The 18700-nt window shown below is 42.4% G+C and overlaps 2 protein-coding genes across 7 annotated transcripts in view; one reads left to right on the top strand and one right to left on the bottom strand.

Annotated features, from left to right (window-relative positions):
- PIGL (phosphatidylinositol glycan anchor biosynthesis class L) overlaps positions 1 to 14636 on the bottom strand; it is a 59437-nt gene extending 44801 nt beyond the window's left edge. Inside the window, exons 1-2 of one of the 2 annotated variants that reach the window (XM_084493356.1) lie at positions 14299 to 14636; positions 9820 to 9919 (exon numbers count right to left, since the gene is read on the bottom strand). In XM_084493356.1, the coding sequence (XP_084349482.1) occupies positions 9820 to 9919; positions 14299 to 14560 (362 nt within the window). In that variant the 5' untranslated portion in view covers positions 14561 to 14636. The remainder of the gene's footprint in view (positions 1 to 9819; positions 9920 to 14298) is intronic. The other variant, XM_084493355.1, reaches the window with a different exon arrangement.
- Positions 14637 to 16384: 1748 nt separating this feature from the next.
- Positions 16385 to 18700, top strand: part of NCOR1 (nuclear receptor corepressor 1) — a 66881-nt gene continuing 64565 nt past the window's right edge. For 3 of the 5 annotated variants that reach the window (XM_084493318.1, XM_084493319.1, XM_084493315.1), the window contains exon 1: positions 16418 to 16553. The gene's annotated coding sequence lies outside the window, so the exon portion shown is untranslated. Of the gene's footprint in view, positions 16554 to 18700 lie in introns of all 5 variants that reach the window. The other 2 variants (XM_084493317.1, XM_084493316.1) reach the window with 2 other exon arrangements.

Below are 18700 nucleotides of genomic sequence, written 5' to 3'. Positions count from 1 at the left end.
TTAAAAAACAAAACAAAACAAAACAAAAAAAACCAGAAAGGTCCCACTAAATGCCCTGAAATTTTTAAGCGGGGAGGGAGGGAGTAACTTCTCAGGAATTTCCTTTATGCCAAATCCTGTCCCTTAGGCCCCAGTATTGAGGATGCCCTTCTGCAGCACATCAACTCAACCCATTGAGCCTAGCACAGGAGGGGATGCTTCCCACCCATCCCTCAGGCACTCTATGTACTACTTCCCAAGTTCTTTCACTAGTTGCCAGCGTAGGAGATGCCCTCTGACTTCAATGGGAATTTTGAAACTGAAGTGAAGAAACGAGGATTATATTGCTGGCATTCAGCAAGACAGCATATCGTGGCCTCTAAAGTGGCCCAACAGCCTTCAACACTACGCCTTGTAATTGGAAACATTCTGTGCTTAACCAGCCTAATAAAGGCCTCACTCCCAAGGCTCAGATATTGATTATTCCATATTTTTTCTAGGGACTGTCTGAACTAGCAAAGTTAGATGAAGGGTATGGGAATAAACCAACTGTTTTTAATGTCATAAAGCCCTTGGACACGCTGAAGCTTCTTGTCTACCAGGAACCAAGGCAATTCCAGGGAAGTTACTGCAATTACCTCCAATTAAAGTGTAAACACACACACACTAGCTGTAAGTGCTACTTCGTACACCCAGGGTACTGGCCTTTAGGAAAAACAGGAATTGAGGGAATTGCCCTTCACTAGACTGAATCCCAAAGGGGAGGTTTGACCAAGAGAGACTGAAAATCCCCTTCCTCTGTTTTCCTGCACAGTAACTACCTGTCAGGCAGAAAATGCACATCCACTGCAAATGCAACTGAACGTTTCCAAACCATGTCATAGCCTCAGATCTCACAGCCCTGTTTTAACTGAGGCACTCAGCATTTTGTACTTTAGCTACAATTAAATTAAGATTATAAGAACACAGAAAGAAACCACACAATTCTTGTGAACAAGGCGTTAACGCCCAGTCCATTATTGTAAGAAGGCTTTTAAGAGTGTTCCCAGTATAAATCGGAATACATTTTCCCTGAGTAAGCTGGGTGGAATGCAGAGATTCAACAGCTTAAATTGAATCCGTGCTAGAATTTTTTGCTTGTTCCTCCCTTTGATTAACTTACTGTGACTACTTGGTGTAACTGCTACTCTTTAAGGAAAAAAGTTAACCATTTTATCTTCTCTGATAAAAAGACTCCAGCTGCCTATAAATGCCAGCAAGGCATTTGCAGCTATAGGTTAAAATGAGCGACTAGCAGAGATGCTGCTGGGCATCGCAGTATGGATTATCAAAGCAGCGAACCTTCCAGGGGCAGGGAGGAAACGCCTGTCATTCTGCATTAGTCCCCCAGAGTGTCTGTTATCAAAACACGCTGCATTGTTCCACTGGCAAAATAATTAGGTTGTTATACTTTGTCATGCTTAAAAGGCAACACTTGGGCATAACTGTTAAAAAATAATAATCTTATGGCTGTATCATTCTAAATTGGTAGTTTACTAGCATCATAAAGAAATTCTACTCCAAATATTTTAATCTGAAAACCTTATAGTTTATACTGGAAACCAGAAAACCCAAAGACACTTCTTTCTGCATGGACACGAGTAGTCTAGTTACAAAACTGCTCCAGTCAGCACATCTGTGCTAGCAGGAGACATCAGCTTAGGATGAGAACCACCAGCAAATGCAGAATGGGTCACTGACGTTATCTGTGCTCCAAAGAAGATGCCTGTCTTTAACATCTGTGGAGCACTTCTAAAAGCCATGAATGAGAGAATAGTAAAAGGCATTTCTGAAAGTAGAAAACAGGTGAGAACAAAAAAATGATTTCTAGTGGATTGTCCCGTCCTAGCGCATTTCCCTGTCTTCAGCCCTAGTCAGTTCTGCCAGGCTTCTGAAACACTGTCATTATACACAGCCTAATTTATTTTATTTTCTTACTATCAATGTACCAGTTCTGACGGTTTTTGAGTCAAATCCAACTTGCATCAGCTTAATGGGATGGCTGGGATCCCTATTCTCATATTTCATGTTTTGGGGTAAGTACTGTCGTTTTTATTCTGCTAAAATAATCTTCAGCATTAAAAGTATGAATCTCAATAGTTTTTGATCTCAATGTATTTTGATTAGATTTCTGTAGAGACACATTGTACCTAATCAGTACTTCTTCACTTCCCCCAGCATTTATTCAGAGTCCTTGGAGAGGGACTACTGCTCACTGCTCTACAGAGGTAATCTGGGGGACACGTCCCTTTAGCACTGAAAAGATCATTTCCCCTTTCACCACAAACCCTTCCCCCTTTTTGTACAGCACGAAAGTTAGTTATGCTAGAACACTGAGAAAGGACCTGATTCACAGAAGCCTCCAGGAAGCAAAAAGGGCAAATTTCCTTAGTGAGGAAAACGGCCTTCTTACATCAAAATAGCTAAACCTACTTACTGCAATACAAGCTTTTGTTTCAGAAAGCAGCTTTCCTAGAGGGCAGACAGAAGAATTTCCAGAATTCAATTCCAGAATTTCAATCCCCAGAAGAATTTCCTCTTAAATTATTGCATAGAGCAATGGTTACAATAGCAGAAGCCTGAAAGCAGATTTTGATATAAGCCTTTGCATAAAGTGCCATAAAGATGCATAAAGATGACCTAAAATATCAGTAAATAGCATTTGTATTCAGGATGATTCTGGGTATGTTTGATTCAGAAAATGCAGATTGATTTCACTGTAATACACACTGAATGTGCAACCAGTTTTCATCTAAGATTTTCTGTTCCCCCTGACGTCATCCTTAATTACAGAAATCTCTGCAAAAAAAATGAAGAACCTTACAGCGTGGCTGAGATAGATAAGACCAAGGGAATCCCGTCACTAATGAAATATGCAGCTCTACTAGAAAAATCACACTGTAGCAATTGTAATCAGCACATAACTCAGTGCTTTAGAATTAGCAATAAAATAAAATGTCAAAGTATAATACCAGCAGGAACATAGAAAGACAAAGTGCAACTAATTACCACAATTACTGTAGCAGAATAAAAGCTATTAAACACTAGTCCCAAAGCACAACATACAAGAACAGGGAAAGAAGAAACATCAGGGAATAATATAAACTTTCTGATTAGAAACACGTAAGTAAAATAAATAAATTTAAAAGAAAAATCTCAGATACATTCAGCAAGATGACAGAGGTCTGCAAATGAGTGAGTCAGAAACTGGTATGAAATCACTGATTGTTTCCCCACCAGACTTAGAGGCCACGATTTTGTTGTTGAACTTCTCCTGGTGCCCTCAGTTTTCAGGCAAGCTTTCGTAATTGCAGTACGTACTCTCACTATACAGCTTACATATTCAGCTCTCATGCACTCAGCATGTTGCATTCAAATCCATAAAACCATGAAAGAACATCCTAAGTACAGCAAAACCAAACTGGATCGATTGGACGTACTCCTTAACTGTCTATATTCATGTTTTTGAATTTTAATCCAAATTATATATTTCATTCTCCAAAGGGTCCAACTGTTTTTATATCTTTTTTATTGTCACAGTCAGATACATACATTATTTATTTAAGGATATGTTTTTCCCATGACCTTACAGACACTTCTCTGACATGGGGAGCTTGGGGAAGGAAGTTTGTTGCAAGTTAAACATGAGGAAGTACAGTATTAGCCTGTTTACCTTGCATGGAAAAAAAAAAAAAAAAAAAAAAGACCACCAACAAAGAATAATTATATTAAAAAATAATAAAAAATAGTTTCTTTGCTGTCTCATAAAAACTTGCAGTTAGCCTGTGAATCTGCATGGGAAAATGTCCTCCTTCCAGAGCATTGTCTAACTAGAGCCCTTTTGGACTTAAGTGAAATAATAATAATAAAAACTGTATGCAATGCAATTTCCATGGAAACTCAGAAATAGATCTAACATTACTTGCAGTAAGTCTTTGTGCCGTGAGTGGAAAATTTTCTAGTTTACACAAATCCCAGCTATTATTTTCTTTGCAGTGCAAACACAGGCCAAATATTTTCTGTCATATTAAAGATACAAATGTTCAGTTTTACTTTCTGTCCGGTACAAATGTGCACAGAAGGTACAGAAACTGCAGCAAAATTTCTGATACTTATCTTTCCATTAACCCAAAACAGATATTAGGAAAAAAAAAAAAAAAAAAAAAAAAAAGAATAATTTTGGCTTTCTTTTCACTTGTTCTTTTCAGAAAGTGAAAACAACTTATAAAACAACTCCTGTTTACATGCAACATTACAGACTGGAAGACAGCCAGAGCATTGGCAGATGTGCCCAGCATTAATGGGAGCTTAACTAACTCTTCATATTAGATCAATTAGATGCTAATGTTTTCCATATAGCAGGAGAGAGAGCTTGCTAGCTCAGGAGCATCTATTCAGATTAATTACCTACAGATATGTATCAAAATTGTTGTATTTCACGAACTTTAACAGCTCATGAAAAGCTAATGCTATAAAATTACTCCTGATAGGCCACCTTTCTATGCTGCCAGCCCCAGTGCTGCCATCACTGAACTAATATCTATCATATAGATGATGTTTGTGCTCACAGTACTTTTGCTATCTTTGGAGAACCTACAGCTTTACCAAAATAACAGGTATTATACGCAAGTCCAGTAGTTGACATACACTTAGGGCTGTCAAATAACCAATTCTTCCTTTATGTTGTTATTGTACTAAGTACAGACACAGAATCAGTGACCGTGAGTTTACTGGACTTTCAGAGGTACTTGGTAGTTTGCATGCACAGAAAACAAATGTACTAGGAGATTATAGCAAAGAGTGCATTAAAGGCAGGTTTGTTTCTGTTTTCAGAGTTGGCATTTTCATGGCAAGGCAAAAACTTTCTCAGTAGTATTTTGCAAAGGTCTTGGAAAACTGTAAGTACTACTGACTGGGCTAAATGATAATGGATTTCTGTGTTCTATTACTTCTCCTTACACTCTGTTATCTGTGAGCCTACCCTAGAAAAGAAATGAATTTAGAAAGGCAGTCTGACCTGTGAACCATGTAACTGATAACATTAAAATTTAGCAGTCGGTGGGTGTGGGCTAAAAAAGAGGTATGTCTGTGATTAGCAAGAGTTTGTTAGGATGAATCAAGATTTACTTGTGAACAAGAGCTTACAAAGAAATCCAGTTTCAAAATCCCATATTAGTATCCTTGTTAGGAAAGTAAATGCAAGACACATACTGTCATACTGGATCTAGAAGGTCTAAATTGCGTTTTGACTCACAGATCAAAACCCTTTGTAATAGACAATTGACTTGAGCAGGGGATTATGCATAACTGCTCTTTGTGACTGTTTAGGGAAAAAAAAAAAAAAAAAAAAAGCTTGCTTAGATTACAGTAATTCAAACTGTAGTTCTCAAAGTCCTTAAAATTCCATTTACCAAAGACAGCATTTTCAGGACGTGAGCAGAGGAAGCTGCCCATTGAGACATTAAAGGAAGGGCATGATACCTAAGGCACTGAACATCACCTGCAAAATGCTGAGTAGTGGAAATCAACAAAGAGACCTCAGTCAAACTGGAACATGTCCAGCCTCTCCTTGGGTTGGATTTTAACAAAATGTTCAAAGGAACTTTCTTGATGCAACCATATAATCTCAATTATAATTGTTCATGTAATTGTTCATCAAGTCGTGTGATTTTTTTTTTTTCCTCCAATCTCATCTGCTCTGGCTTTCTCAACTAGAAGCAAACTCCCTACGAAACAGACTTTCAAGTCCAAAACCATTGCAATGACTTGTGACCTAATAACTGGGTTTGGAGACTAGAGCATCTTCATTTCACTGTGTTCTCAAGACCAGGCAGAACAACAACCACAAAAGCATGCGGGAGTGCCACATCAAAGAACAGCACCCAAATCAGCCCTTATGTAAACATTTTTATCCTCACTTTGTTACTGAAGCATTCTTTCCTGCATATTCTAAAGTAAAAGAAAGGAAGACAAAGCATCTGTGTGTTTTAACGTAACTGAGGACTTGCTTTTTACTTGTGGAAGCTCTCTTCTTGCTAAGCTGAACCTTGCCTTTGCCCCACATCTCACAGTAAGATCACTTACTCAGACTTGTTCTTCTAAAGATGGAAGGAGTTCTGCTCTGTTCAACAAATACTCATGTCCTTCACGCAGATCATTTGCTCCTGTATTACCAGAGCAATTTAAACTTTAAACCACAGCTGGCAGCAAAGTCTAAAACATGCCGAAAGAACAACAGAACTTTTGGCAAAACTTAGCTGTCCCTTTTTTGTTTGCGGTGCAGTCAAATGCTTTTTAAATTGGATCCTTCTGCAACCACAGAAATGTCCAGCACTGGAGCTGGCTACTATTTTAGACATATGGTATCAGATTTGCCAGTTGATTTAGTCTTTGTGTTTGTAATAGAATTATCATTCTAATTAGAATTATTTAATTCTCATATTTTAGCTATATTCACTTCACTGGAGATCTGCAGAACTGTAGCAGTTTTTGTGAAAATCAAGTCAGTACCGTGCCACTATAAGATAAAGCCATCAATCTCTCATTTTTATAGCCACAAGAAGGTCCATTCTTGCAACACATAAAATGATCAAAATGTGCCAAAGGCACAGAGTTTACACTGCCATTTCTATCATTAATAAAGTGACTTTTCTCTTACATGAGTTTCAAACCTCACTCCCTTGCTACTCTTCCCTCATCCAGCAATAGAAATAATTGTGGCAGTCCACAAATTAATTCTGTACAGAGCAAGTCCTAGTTCTGAGCTGGGTTGCTCCAACTATTAAGCCTACTGTGGGAATGGTAACTGAAAGTGGGCTGTAAAACTTTTCTCCTGCAAAATCAGTTCTTCATTTGGTATAGTTTTGGAGCCATGGTAATTACATGCCAGCTCAGGAGACATCTCTGCAAGCGTGGTGTCTGAGCTGTACTATTCACAAGTAGGAAGAGCCCAGTGCTCTAAACTAAAATAGTCCAAAACAGGCTGTCTGCATGTCAATCTGCTCATCTGCAATAACTGTGTGCTACATGGTCAAGTACGTCCTTTTTACGTTCCTGGATATGCCCTCTACAACAAAAGGACTTTTCTACAGGAGATTCATGTGGGCCTCCATTATTTAGGGTTGAAATGTGGGTACAGTTTGCGATTATATTTGTGCAGATTTTACTTGTCTTTAAGTGAGGGAACAAATACAGTAACTACATCAAATACACACTGAAGAATCAGTGCAAAGTAGTTGTCTGATAGAGACTGAACTAGTCCTGACCTAGGAATCCTGGCTATACTTGAGAGAGTCATTGTTTAAGGCAAAGGACTGCTTAATAAAGCTTTGGTCTTTAACACAGATTGCATCACAGATTGACTGACTGAAGCTTTCTCTTTACAAGTTCACACACAACTCAAAATGTCATGTTGATTTTATACCTGCCTGGCCAAGTGAGATTAAAGAGCAAGTCAATCACCTTGCCTTTCAGACAGATTTCCCCTTTTACATCTTGAAAATTCTACTCACTCACTTGTAGATTATGCAAAGAAAGAGGAAGCAGCATGACTCAGCTCCACACTACAATGGCTGGAGCAGATCCAGACCTAGCAATCCTTTGGGCTTTCCTTACCAAAATACAAGTCTGCAGCTTGGATAATGTAAAGCATGCAGTGTTTGCATAAGAAATGTTAGATGGCAGCATGCCAGCTACAGTCCTTAAGCATTGTGCTAGTTCTTTTCATTTACAGAACATTATCTTCTGCAGAGTTAGGATGAGAACAAAATAAAAACACAAAGGGGTCTAATCTTAAAGAGTGCCTATGTAAAACAAAATGCTGAAGAGGAACAGCCTTCTGAACCATATTCCCTAGACATCAATTTCTGTGGAAATCTTGTGGTAGATAACATTAATTTAGCAAGTTTCACATCATGCCATACTGGTGAATATTTCTGTATATTGTGTAAATTAGAGAAGGGGGAGCAGAGGTATAGAAAGCTACAGACTTTAAGAAAAACAGGAGCTTTGAGTAAGTTTAAAGAACCTTGAGTCCCAGTGCTTTGTCTAAACCACTGGAAAATACAGCTACTTCAAAAACTCAGTGTTATCTCAAAATCATTCCTGATCTTCTACCATTTTGCTAACACCTGATCCACAGCTGTTTTTTCATTAAGCGTGTCCACAATATGAGCTATTGCAGAGCATATAACGCACTGTAAACACACTTAAGTGCTCCGTATAAACAAGCTCTGAGCAAAATTCAGCAAGAACTTCAGTTGACTCCATGAATACACAACAAAGTTAGATGATTTGATGGTTATCTCACAGCAATCTAACATCAGAGATAAAGGCCTCAAACCTAAACTGCTTTTTCAGAACAGTATTTTACATCCTAGTCCCATGTCCAAAAGCTCTGGGAAATGGCATTCATCTGTCTTTTCAAGCACTGCATCCGCTGGTAGAAATTACGTATCGGTCACTGCTTTCACAGATGTGCATCAAAGTAGCAAAAAAGTACTAAGGAGGCATGATCCGAGCTATTTCTCTCGTATTACTTGCAAAAAGCAGCCCAGTGGGCTGCGTAGGTTGGAGGATGATTGAGCAGTATCGGGAAACTTGCATCACATACTAACCAACCTCATGTTGCATTAGAGGATGAAAGGCCAGTAGGCTGCTGGGCGCTGTGGAAATTTCAAAAGATAGTTCATTTAGCAAACTTTATGCTTAGCAAAGCTTAGCTTCTCCTTATCCCCCCAGAAAAGTTCTGGGCATTGTCATATGATTGCACTACAAAACATGAAGTTATCCAAAGCCAGTTCATGAGAAGTGAGCGGAAACATCTCTTTTCATTCCAAAGGAAAAACAACTCCTATGCTGTTTTCCTAAGTGAGCTGAAAACTTGGAGAGAAACCTAAAGCTAAAAAAAGCAAAGAACTCAAGAGGATTTGTATTCTGGACTGTGGTTTCTGTTGCCTTAGCTCAAGGGAAAATATGTTCATGGGAAAAAGGCCTGCCAGGAGCCAGATTTTTTTCAACTCTGACTTTTTTAGTTGGCATGGCTTTAAATCAGTCTGTTTCTATTAAAGATACTTCTTCATAACCAAAAATGTTCTTTATGGATTTTATGATAGCTGTTTACAATTGAAACAACCAGTTGTGTCTCCCCAAAACACACAGACAGGGAAGTTACTGCTGCCAGAGTAACTTCTTTGACTGGACAGGACTACTTCTGAAAAAGTGCTCTGTTAGAGTGGTGTCTATCAAAAATACACAGGGCACTGTATTGTTTTACAGTCAGCATGACAGCAGATCTGTTTATACTGTTATCTTATCATGGAACTCAGACTTAAGCATAAGCTATCTGTAACTACATTATAATCACGTGAGAGGATAAGTGCAACCTAAAGATAGTGCCAATCCTCTGAACAGTTTTATTTTCAGCCACTGGCAATTCAGAGAAGACTTCTCTGTAAGCGTCTTTGATAACAATGTGAAAACTGTAACACAATGTGATCATGCTGCCCAAACAGACCTTGCCAGACCCCTACAACTATGGCTATCATTAATCAAAGTGCTGTATCAACAGAGTTTACCCAAAGGACACCAATCCCCATTATACACTTGAATTGTCTTCTCTATTAATTAGATTTCCTGAAGTTAAGAGTTAACAAAAACTTATTATACGGTCTTTTTTTTTTTTTTTTTTTGAGATTCCTCAGAACTTTATAGAATGATACAGTAAGCTTTCATGGAACATTAAAGCGAACTTCACCCCTTATTTAAAAACTGCAACTAATGCTATAAATGAAAATTGCTTACCTGTGATCAACAACTGTTACATTGGAAGCAGGAATTCCCAGAAGAGAACAACTCTGTTCCAGTTCTTTCTTACGAATCTCTCCTTGATTGTAGTAGTTTCCTGAAAATAACAAACAGCAACATCGTCTAGTTTAGTTTAGGTCACCTCAAAGCAATAAGTATGAGCATCACATTAAAAAAAGGGCATCATTTCAGGAACGGCATCATTGCGGAGGAGAAACTCCATAAATTTTCGTAAGTAAAACCCATCTCAATTCAGGCAAAAATGCTGAGGCAATCTTCTGCCAACCTTTACCACATGAGCTTGTTTGGCAAAGGCATCAGAAACTGCCATGTCTAATCAGATCAGTTGTCCAAGGAGCCCAGTATCTTCCTTCTGGTAGTGGCCAAAGTCATGCTCCTGCTAAAGACATGGGAGATCTTCCAAAAAACAACTCTGGAATAATCTGCTTGGGCAACTGCTTCCAACCACCTGTTTGATTAGTGGTATTTTATTCCTTGAAACATCAAAACTTCTAGTTCTTCAGTTTTATTTTAATTGAGGCTTTCTGTTTTATTTTTGTACATGCCTAATCCTCTTCTGAGCATTGTTAATTTTTTAGCAATATTTAATAGCTCTTTTGATGAATTCCAAACACTAACTATACTTTGTGACAAAACAAGGAATCTTCTGACGGAATATACATGGACTAACTGTTTACACATTATTTGAACTCAAGTCACCAGTATAGTACAAAAGAATTGAGCAAGATCTTTTCATAAACACGGGAGAAACATCCTTTCTAGTGAGGTGACTGAAAGTTGTTATCATTGGCAAATTTCCAGGTTGTCTCTGTGAAAGAGGTTATTGGGCCTTAGTCCACTTTAAAGACACGTAAATTCACAACAAATCAGTAATAATTAACCTTCTCAGAAAGGGCCAAAGAGTCACTCCTCCTTCACCATTGGAAATGGTGCCATGAACTCCCTCCTGTACTCTTAACAGCACAGGCCTGTAGAGCCAAGTTGAACAGCAAGTCTGAAGTCCTTGAAAAAAAACTGTCCCAAGGTATATTCTTTAAGTGACTAAAGTTTATAGTATATCCTGGACCACTTCTAATAAACACATGTTGTCATGTAACACTAAGACACCACAACAGAAGATGCTGATGAAATTAAAAGGATTTTAGGAAAGGAATTCCATCATAAAATTCTGTTTTGAGACAAAGATTTTTCAGAAATCTGCATCATTCGCAGAGGAAATTCTGGCAGAAACTACAATCGCAAAGAACTTATAGAACCAAAAAAAAAAGACAGTAAACTTAATTGAGATAAAGCATTTTGGAAAAGTTACAACATAATAAATATCCTTAGACCAACAACTAGTAGGGAAACACTTAAAACACAGCCTCCTTTTTCTCTGAATTTTCCTCTTCTCATCCTGCCCTCACATCACCTTCCTTTTTCTTTGTAGCAGCCATGCAAAGTCCATGCCAGAGCTGCAAAGGCCCCTTCCAGAATGTTACCCCGTGCAAACCAATACTTAGAAACCAATTCTAACTTTGAAGTAAAAAAAAAAAAAAAAAAAGGAAATATACAGCAGAGTATTAATGTATGATTCAAGTCTGTAGTCAGCTGTCTTGAATTACACTAGAACCTTTTTTTTTTTTTTTATTGTTGTGGGCATGAGTCATCTAAACCTAGCATTTCTCTATAGCAGTGTTGCAGTCTGAGCACTTGCTAGCAAGCTTTGTATAATATGCAAAGAGGTGAAAAATAACCAGAAAAACAAACAAACAAACAAAAACTCTTCTTGCAGACTGTGAGTGAATGATTTTAGGAAACTATTACAATGATTATCTGTGGGTTTGCTGAAGAACACATCAGCTTGGTCTGCAGCATGCAGCTTGGATCACAAGTTCCAGCTGAGCAGAGTTAAATTAAGTGTGCACCTTTCCTGGATGAATTATGAGTACTACAGGGCTTATTTTAGACTGATTTCTTTCATGGACTTTCATGATACTAGTGTTTTAAGATAACATATCTTATGCTGCAATATAGTGTAGTAACAGACTGCACAGGATATTTTACCCAAATGGTACCACTGTTATCAAAATACCTAACTTTTCCTGAACTCAAAGGTACAGATCCATGTTGCTAACAAGAAAAAATGGGCAGCTGTTGAGAGCAAAAACAGCTGAATAGCTGATGCTGCTGGACCTCGTCCATGGAGCACTCACAATAGAGAGTCAGCTACTACAGAGAGCAAAGCACATTTATACGGAGTTATTAGTTCAATCAAAGATTACTTAGTGTGGAAAAGACTGTTTTCTTTCACAGGGCTGTAACTCTGATTCATTTCTAAGGCATTTTGATTGATATCTGAGAACTACATTACAACGGATCCTAAGTAATGATTGTGTTTCAGTGTCACAATTTACGGAGTCTTTGATCAACTCGCTTGTCATCATCAATCATACAAACAATGACAGGATGAACCATCTGAATCACCCCAAAGACTATTAAGAGGCACAAGAAAAGCTGTTAGCTCAGTGAATGCATTTTCCTATATGGGCTGCTAGTTCCATTACGAAGGCATGCAAGACATGCAATAGAAGACAGTGTCAAACATACTTAATGTTTCATGTCACTGAATCGGGAGTGCTGTAAAGGACAATAAAAAAGAGAATGTGAATAAAATAAGCAGAAGCACAATACTTATTTGGAAAGTTTTCTAATTGCAGCAATGTTTTAGTCCTGAAAACTGCAATAGCAAGGTTGCACGTCAATAATCTCTTCATTGCTCTGAAAAAGTCAAACGGGATCCATGGAGTTTTGTACCTCAGCAAAGACAACTGAAAGCTTGCTCTGCTCTGCACTAAATCTTGAATAGGAGGGATACAGTAAAGTCACTACACCATCAGAGTTCATCAATAGCTTAATCTTGGTCTTCTCACCGCGATAGTCTGTTACGACAGAAAGGTATGAGAACAAAGAACAAAAGCTGGCAGTGAACAAACTGGAGCTTTCCAAACTACAGAGGTCCCTTTTCCCAAATACAAGTTGCTGTCACTGCGGGATGGAAATGTTTGTAGCCTAAGATACACAACAAACATAAAATATCTTTAGCTTTCACCACAGACTTATGAATTCTAGTACGGCAGCATGTGTCTGAAAGATCATTTAAGATGAGGTTGCTTCCTATACCTGAAAAACTGAACAAGGTAATCATAATGAAATGCAGAACAGTAGCGTTGCATCAGGCACAAATGCACAACCTTGAATTCATCAGAAGAATAACTTAATAAGTATCAGTTGTGCATTAAAAAAAAAAAAAAAAAAAAGTAATCTTGGGTTTTAGTAGATTATGAGAACAAAAGACAACAGCGTCAAGCGCTGTGGAAGTCCCTTGTGATATTTGTCCTCTGAGAATCCTTCCATTCGATTCAGCCCCAGACAAGCCTCAGTGAGACCAACGATTTGACTCTTCAGTTACTGTGCTTCAAAAATAGACGTGAGACGACTGGAAGAGAGTCCAAAGGAGAGCAATGAGAATGGCCAGAAGTTTAGAAAACACGATTTATGAGGAAGATTGAAAGGAATTGTGTTGTTTAGTCTAGAGAAGATAAGACAGGAGAGGCAGATAACAGCCTTAAAAAAATGTCAAAAGCTGCTATGGAGGGATACTCTGATTTCCATCTTCACAGTAGGTCAAACAAATAAGCAAGCTTAAATCATTCCAAAGATTCAGGAGAAAAGCGATTTGAAGAAAAGCTAATGTAGCACTGAAACAGACCACATGGGCTGAAAAACCTCCCTGGAGGTCCTGGAGAACATTCATCTCCAGGAAATGAGGACACCACTGAGGCTGCCTTTGAGCCAGCAGATGGACAGCGTGACCTCTTTGGGGCTGTTCTTCTATGATTAGACTGACACGCAACTGGTATCTTTAGATGTGTTACTGGGAATGTATTGTTACGGTGCATTAAAACCAGATCATCTAAAGCAAGTCCTCTACAAGATGACAAAATCACAGGATGCAAAGAGTAAAACAATGCATTTCTAAAAACTAATGATATTTCGATGCAATTTGAAAGTGTGTCAGTGCTGCAGCATAAGATTTGATTGTGGAACCATAGTGGTTTGGATACGCAAGGGGATTTTAACACTTCTCAAGCTACTAAAACCCTGCAGGAAGCTGCATTTTGGCTGCAGACACGTATGCATGGTCACATCATGGGGTGGCTGGATATGACGACATGCCACAGCCCAGAATAGTGCCCAAACCCCGAGACGAGAGGCACGGCAGGGCCTTTGCTGCACAGTTCTTCCCCAGGGAGGCCGGGAGGGTCGGCACGGCAATGACGTCACGCGGGGGCACCACGCTGACGTCACAGCCCTTACAGCCCCGCGCTGACGTCACGGCCGGGCCGCCACCCAAAAGGGGAAGGTGGAGGGGGGGCAGCCGGCTGTCCCCGCCGCGTCCCCCCGTCCCCTCACCTGCGGAGCAGCACAGCACCGCGGGGCGGCCGCCGGCCCTGCCCAAGGCGAGCAGCGTGGGGGCGAAGAACATGGCCTCGTCATCGGGGTGCGCCGTCAGCACCAAGGCGCGGGCAACAGCGGCTTCCCCCGCCGCGCTTCCCCTCGGGGCGGCCGCGAAACGGCGGCGCAAGCGACGCGTGACCCCGAGCAGCACCAGGACCAGCCCCAGCAGTACCAGAGGCAGTCCCGGCAGCCCCCAGCCCCACCGCCCCGCTGCCATAGCGACCGGCGCCTCACGCTGCTCCCCCGCCGGACCCGCAAGGGCCCGCACGAAGGTTCCGCGGCACCAGAGGTCCCCCCGCCTCCTCCTCTTCCTCCTCCTCCCCGCCCATCTCTGTCCCGCCTCCGGGCGGGGCCGCGCACCGGCTGCTCAGCTCCAGGGCTGGCCAGGGGAAGGGGAGCTCACGGGGCACCCCGCCTCGGTCCAGCCGGGGAGCGGGACCCCTCAGGAGTGGTTATAATAAGGGCCAAGCCCGTTAGTGCGGGAAGCCAGGGAGAATAGGGCCAGCCAGCCCTGCACGCACCACCTGACCCTACCTACTTAAACGTTAACGAGTAATGAGCAGCAGTGACAAACTCAGGCTGTGCGGTGTGTACCTTCTGTCCCTGTACTGTGTGGCTGCGGAAGATGCGCAAGCGAAAGCTCAGAAGCAGGGCAGGGCATGAGGAGCACGTCTTCAGAGACGCTTTCTGCTGTCTGCGAATCTGTCGGCTATCCCGAGCGCAGCTACGAGGGAAAAAAATGTTTGGATATGTCTCAGAAGTGAAGTTAACCGCTGAAGAAGGTTGCAGAGCAAAAGAAGGCAGGAAGTAGTAAAATAAATATGCAAAAGGCAGTCATACGCGGTGGCTTGGAAGCTTTGCTGTTGAAGACAAATAGGCAACATGGAAGACAAGCACATTACCTCAGCCAGAGCGTGCCGGCTGTGCAGGTTCAAAGAGTCAAATGGGGAAAGCAATTAAGCAGAATTCAGCATCTGAAGAACACCTAAAGTCTCTCAAGATACTTGCCTGACTTGCCCTCACACTTTTATTTGGATATCTATATCCTTAAAAGTGAATTGAGGCAGTCATTGTGTGTATTGGGATCAAAGACTGCAACCACTTCGCCTTGGGGACACCTCATGTCACGCTAACATAGCACTTAGCAGAGTGGAACTCAGCTCTGCTACTAACTACAGACTTGATAAAATGCATGTTTTATAAGTAAAAGTCACCTGTTTGCCACAGGGCAAGCCCCTGCTTTATTACTCCGAGCAAATAACTGTGCAGGCGCATATCCCACGTGTAGGGTATGACTTCTGGTACTTAGTGGAAGCTGTAACGACACGAAAACATTTTCTCAATGGGATGATTTAATCTCATCTAATGGTATTTTTTCCCATTGTAAACCTGGTAAGAGAACCATTTGTGATCTCAACACATCCAGAATTACACATTTGCAGATAAAACATCGCAAGGATTTAAAAACCTTATTAAAAGAGCTACCTGTGCTACACTTTCCTCTCAGGGAAAGGGGAAAAAAAGCCCAAGACATTCAGGATTTTAAACCTCTCCCGTTTTTCCAAAGTCAGTCACCGCTCCGGGCCCTCAGGCCGGCTCCCTCAGCCCTGCTCCGAGGGGCCCAAAGCTCCGGAGCCCCTTTTCATCCCCTCATCCGCAGCCTGAGGGCTCGGCGGCCGCCTCCCGTTAATTGTGATTATTATTTTTATTCATGTCAATCGCTTCGCCTTTTCTTTTCGGCCCTTCAGCAGCACCTCCGGCCCCTCTGCCTCAGCGCCTCCCGCCTCATGGCGGCCGCCCCCCCCTCAGATCCCCTCAGCGCTGAGGGAGGGGAGGGGGGGGGGGAGAGAGCGGGAGCCTTTCCCCGCCGCCTCACCGGCCAGCGGGTCCTGGAAGGAGCATAACAACCCGCCCTCTCACCCCGGGGCCCGCCCCCCGTTCCTAGCGAGCTGCCTCCAGCCGAGCAACGCCACGCCGGCTGCGCGTCGGGAGGAAGGGGCGAGCCTCCCTCCGCCGGGAGAAAGAGCCGAGGAGCGGCGTTGCCGTTCTCTCCTTAGCTGCCAGGACCTGGCGGGCCGGGGCGGAGCGCGGCGAGCCGGGGGAGGGGAGGCAAGATGGCGGCGGCGGTGGCGCTGAGGTTGAGGTGAGAGGCTGCGAGCGCCCAGCCCCGCCGGAGCCCGCCGCCGGGCCGCCCCCGCGCCGCGCCGTCGGTAAGGGCAGGGGGCCTGGCGGGGCGGCGAGCGGGGCTGGCAGGGCCTGGGGGGGGCAGCGGGGCCTCTAGCGCCTCCGTCGTGAGGAGGAGGAGGAGGAGGAGGAGGAGGGGGAAGAGGCGGGGGCCCCGGCCATCCCTTCCTCCTCCTCCTCCTCCTCCTCCTCCTCACCGGGGACGGGGCCGCTCTCGGGCCCGGGGGGAGGGCGCTGGAGCCGGGGGGGTCCTGAGGGAGGAGGCGGGGGAGGTGGGCGGGTCAGGTGTGGCTTAGGGCGGGGGGTGCCCCCTGCCCCCGGTGCTTTTTTTATTTTTATTTTTATTTTTATTTTTATTTTTATTTTTATTTTTTTCCCCACTGTTTGTGCGCCCCGAGGTCCGGAGGGGCTGCGGGTGGACGTTGATGGTGCCCCCTGAGGGGAAGTTTGGGGAGAAAGTGCAGAGCATCGCCGTGTTGGGTGCCCATCCTTGTCCTGTGGGTGGGAGAAGTCCGATTTAAACCAATAAACCAGTCATAATTAAAATACATACGAATCGGCCCTTGGAAGCTTGGGCAGGGGTGCGTCAGGAGATGTCCTGCTCCTGGCCCCGCGCTGGGGCTGTCAGCGGACACTGAGGTACCCGTTTGGGACCCGTAAACATCCCCAGCTTCTGCAGGGCACAGTGTGGGGGCTTTCCTGCAGTCACCCTGACTCCCTGGTAAAGAAGTTTGTGTTTCTGCACTTAAAAAGCTGTCAGTAGCAAGTCAGTTGCAGTTGGACGACGTTCCAGATGGACGCGTGTGCTCTTACCGTTGGGCTCCAGTACGTAAATAACGAACTTGGTGATCCGAGCAGTCTGCTGCTGTCCAAAATACGCCTCTTCATGTTGCACATACGTGGTCTTCACCAATATTCTACCTGTTCATGACTGTAAATATTGGTGCAACGCAATAATAATAAAAAAGATAACTTCTACAGTGAGAGGGGTGTCTAGTTTCGAGTACCTGCTTTTGTAGTGATATTCTGCATTATTTTTAGGTATAATAATAGAGCTACAAGCTGCTAGAGCTGAGGCAAGGCTTGTTATTTCAGGCTTTAGGATGTGAGGGAGAAATGGTGCTATTAGAAAAGAAACATTATGGTAGTATAATGACTGAGGGTACAGCCTAAGTGCCTGAGTAAGTGGACACACAGCGCTGTGTGCCGGTGCGTAAGGACCGTGCAGATCTGTTGCAGTTCCGTGCTGGAGTTATACTCTGCTGAATGTTGTTATTCCTGATTAACTAAACAGCCTTGACATTTGGAAAGGAAATATGTAATGCTTGATGGGGGTTTCTAGTTAGCTGAAATCTAGTGTCTTGTGTTGAGGGATGAAGGACCTTCGTGCTCAAACGTTCAGGGGAAACAAGCCAACTGCAGTGACCCTTCTTGCGATAACACAGTTAATTTTTTTCTTGACATTACTCTACTACATGATAGAATATAGACTACCTAGGAAACAAAATGTTGTGCTTTATATGTAGTTTGATTTGTCTGCGGATAATATCCTGTTCAATATAGGTTGCTAAAATACTTAAACTTGTTGCTGAAGCAGGGGGAGAGGTACCATTTTGGGGATCTTCTTTCCAAGAGTTAAACTGCACATCTGTTAGTGTATGGAGGGGATATTCCAAATGTTTGCTTCCACAAGTGTTAGTTCTCTCTAGCTTTTTAGTAAGTGTACAAACCAATTAAAGGTAACTCTCCAAATTTAAATTAAATCTACAAAGTTGGGGTATATTCACTGTTCTACGTTATGCTGATGATGATTTATTCTGAATACATGTTACATGTACAGCCGCTTATTTTAGTTGCTCTTCCTGGGCACACGTGTTCTGCATCATGAAGGGTCTAGAAAGCTCTCAAAAACTGAGGTAAAAGTAGTGACAGACTTGAAAGCTTCTTTTTGATTTCGTCCTCTGGTCCCCTTCCCCAGTTCTTGTGGTTCTATTACTGCATCTTCTAAGTTGCCTCATTTCTCAGTTACAGCATGACTGAGTGATGCTTGCAGGGAGAGGAAGCTGATTGCTTCAACTACTGCTAATACTTTTCCAGTTACCTTTCTGCGTTTCAGTATCAGAACAAATATAATTATTTTTTTTTTTCCTCTATTATGATGTTCTTAATAGTG

Source organism: Aythya ferina (assembly GCF_964211825.1).
Source record: "Aythya ferina genome assembly, chromosome: 19".
Classification (NCBI taxonomy): Eukaryota; Metazoa; Chordata; class Aves; order Anseriformes; family Anatidae; genus Aythya; species Aythya ferina.
This window is presented reverse-complemented; position numbering and strand designations above follow the sequence as displayed.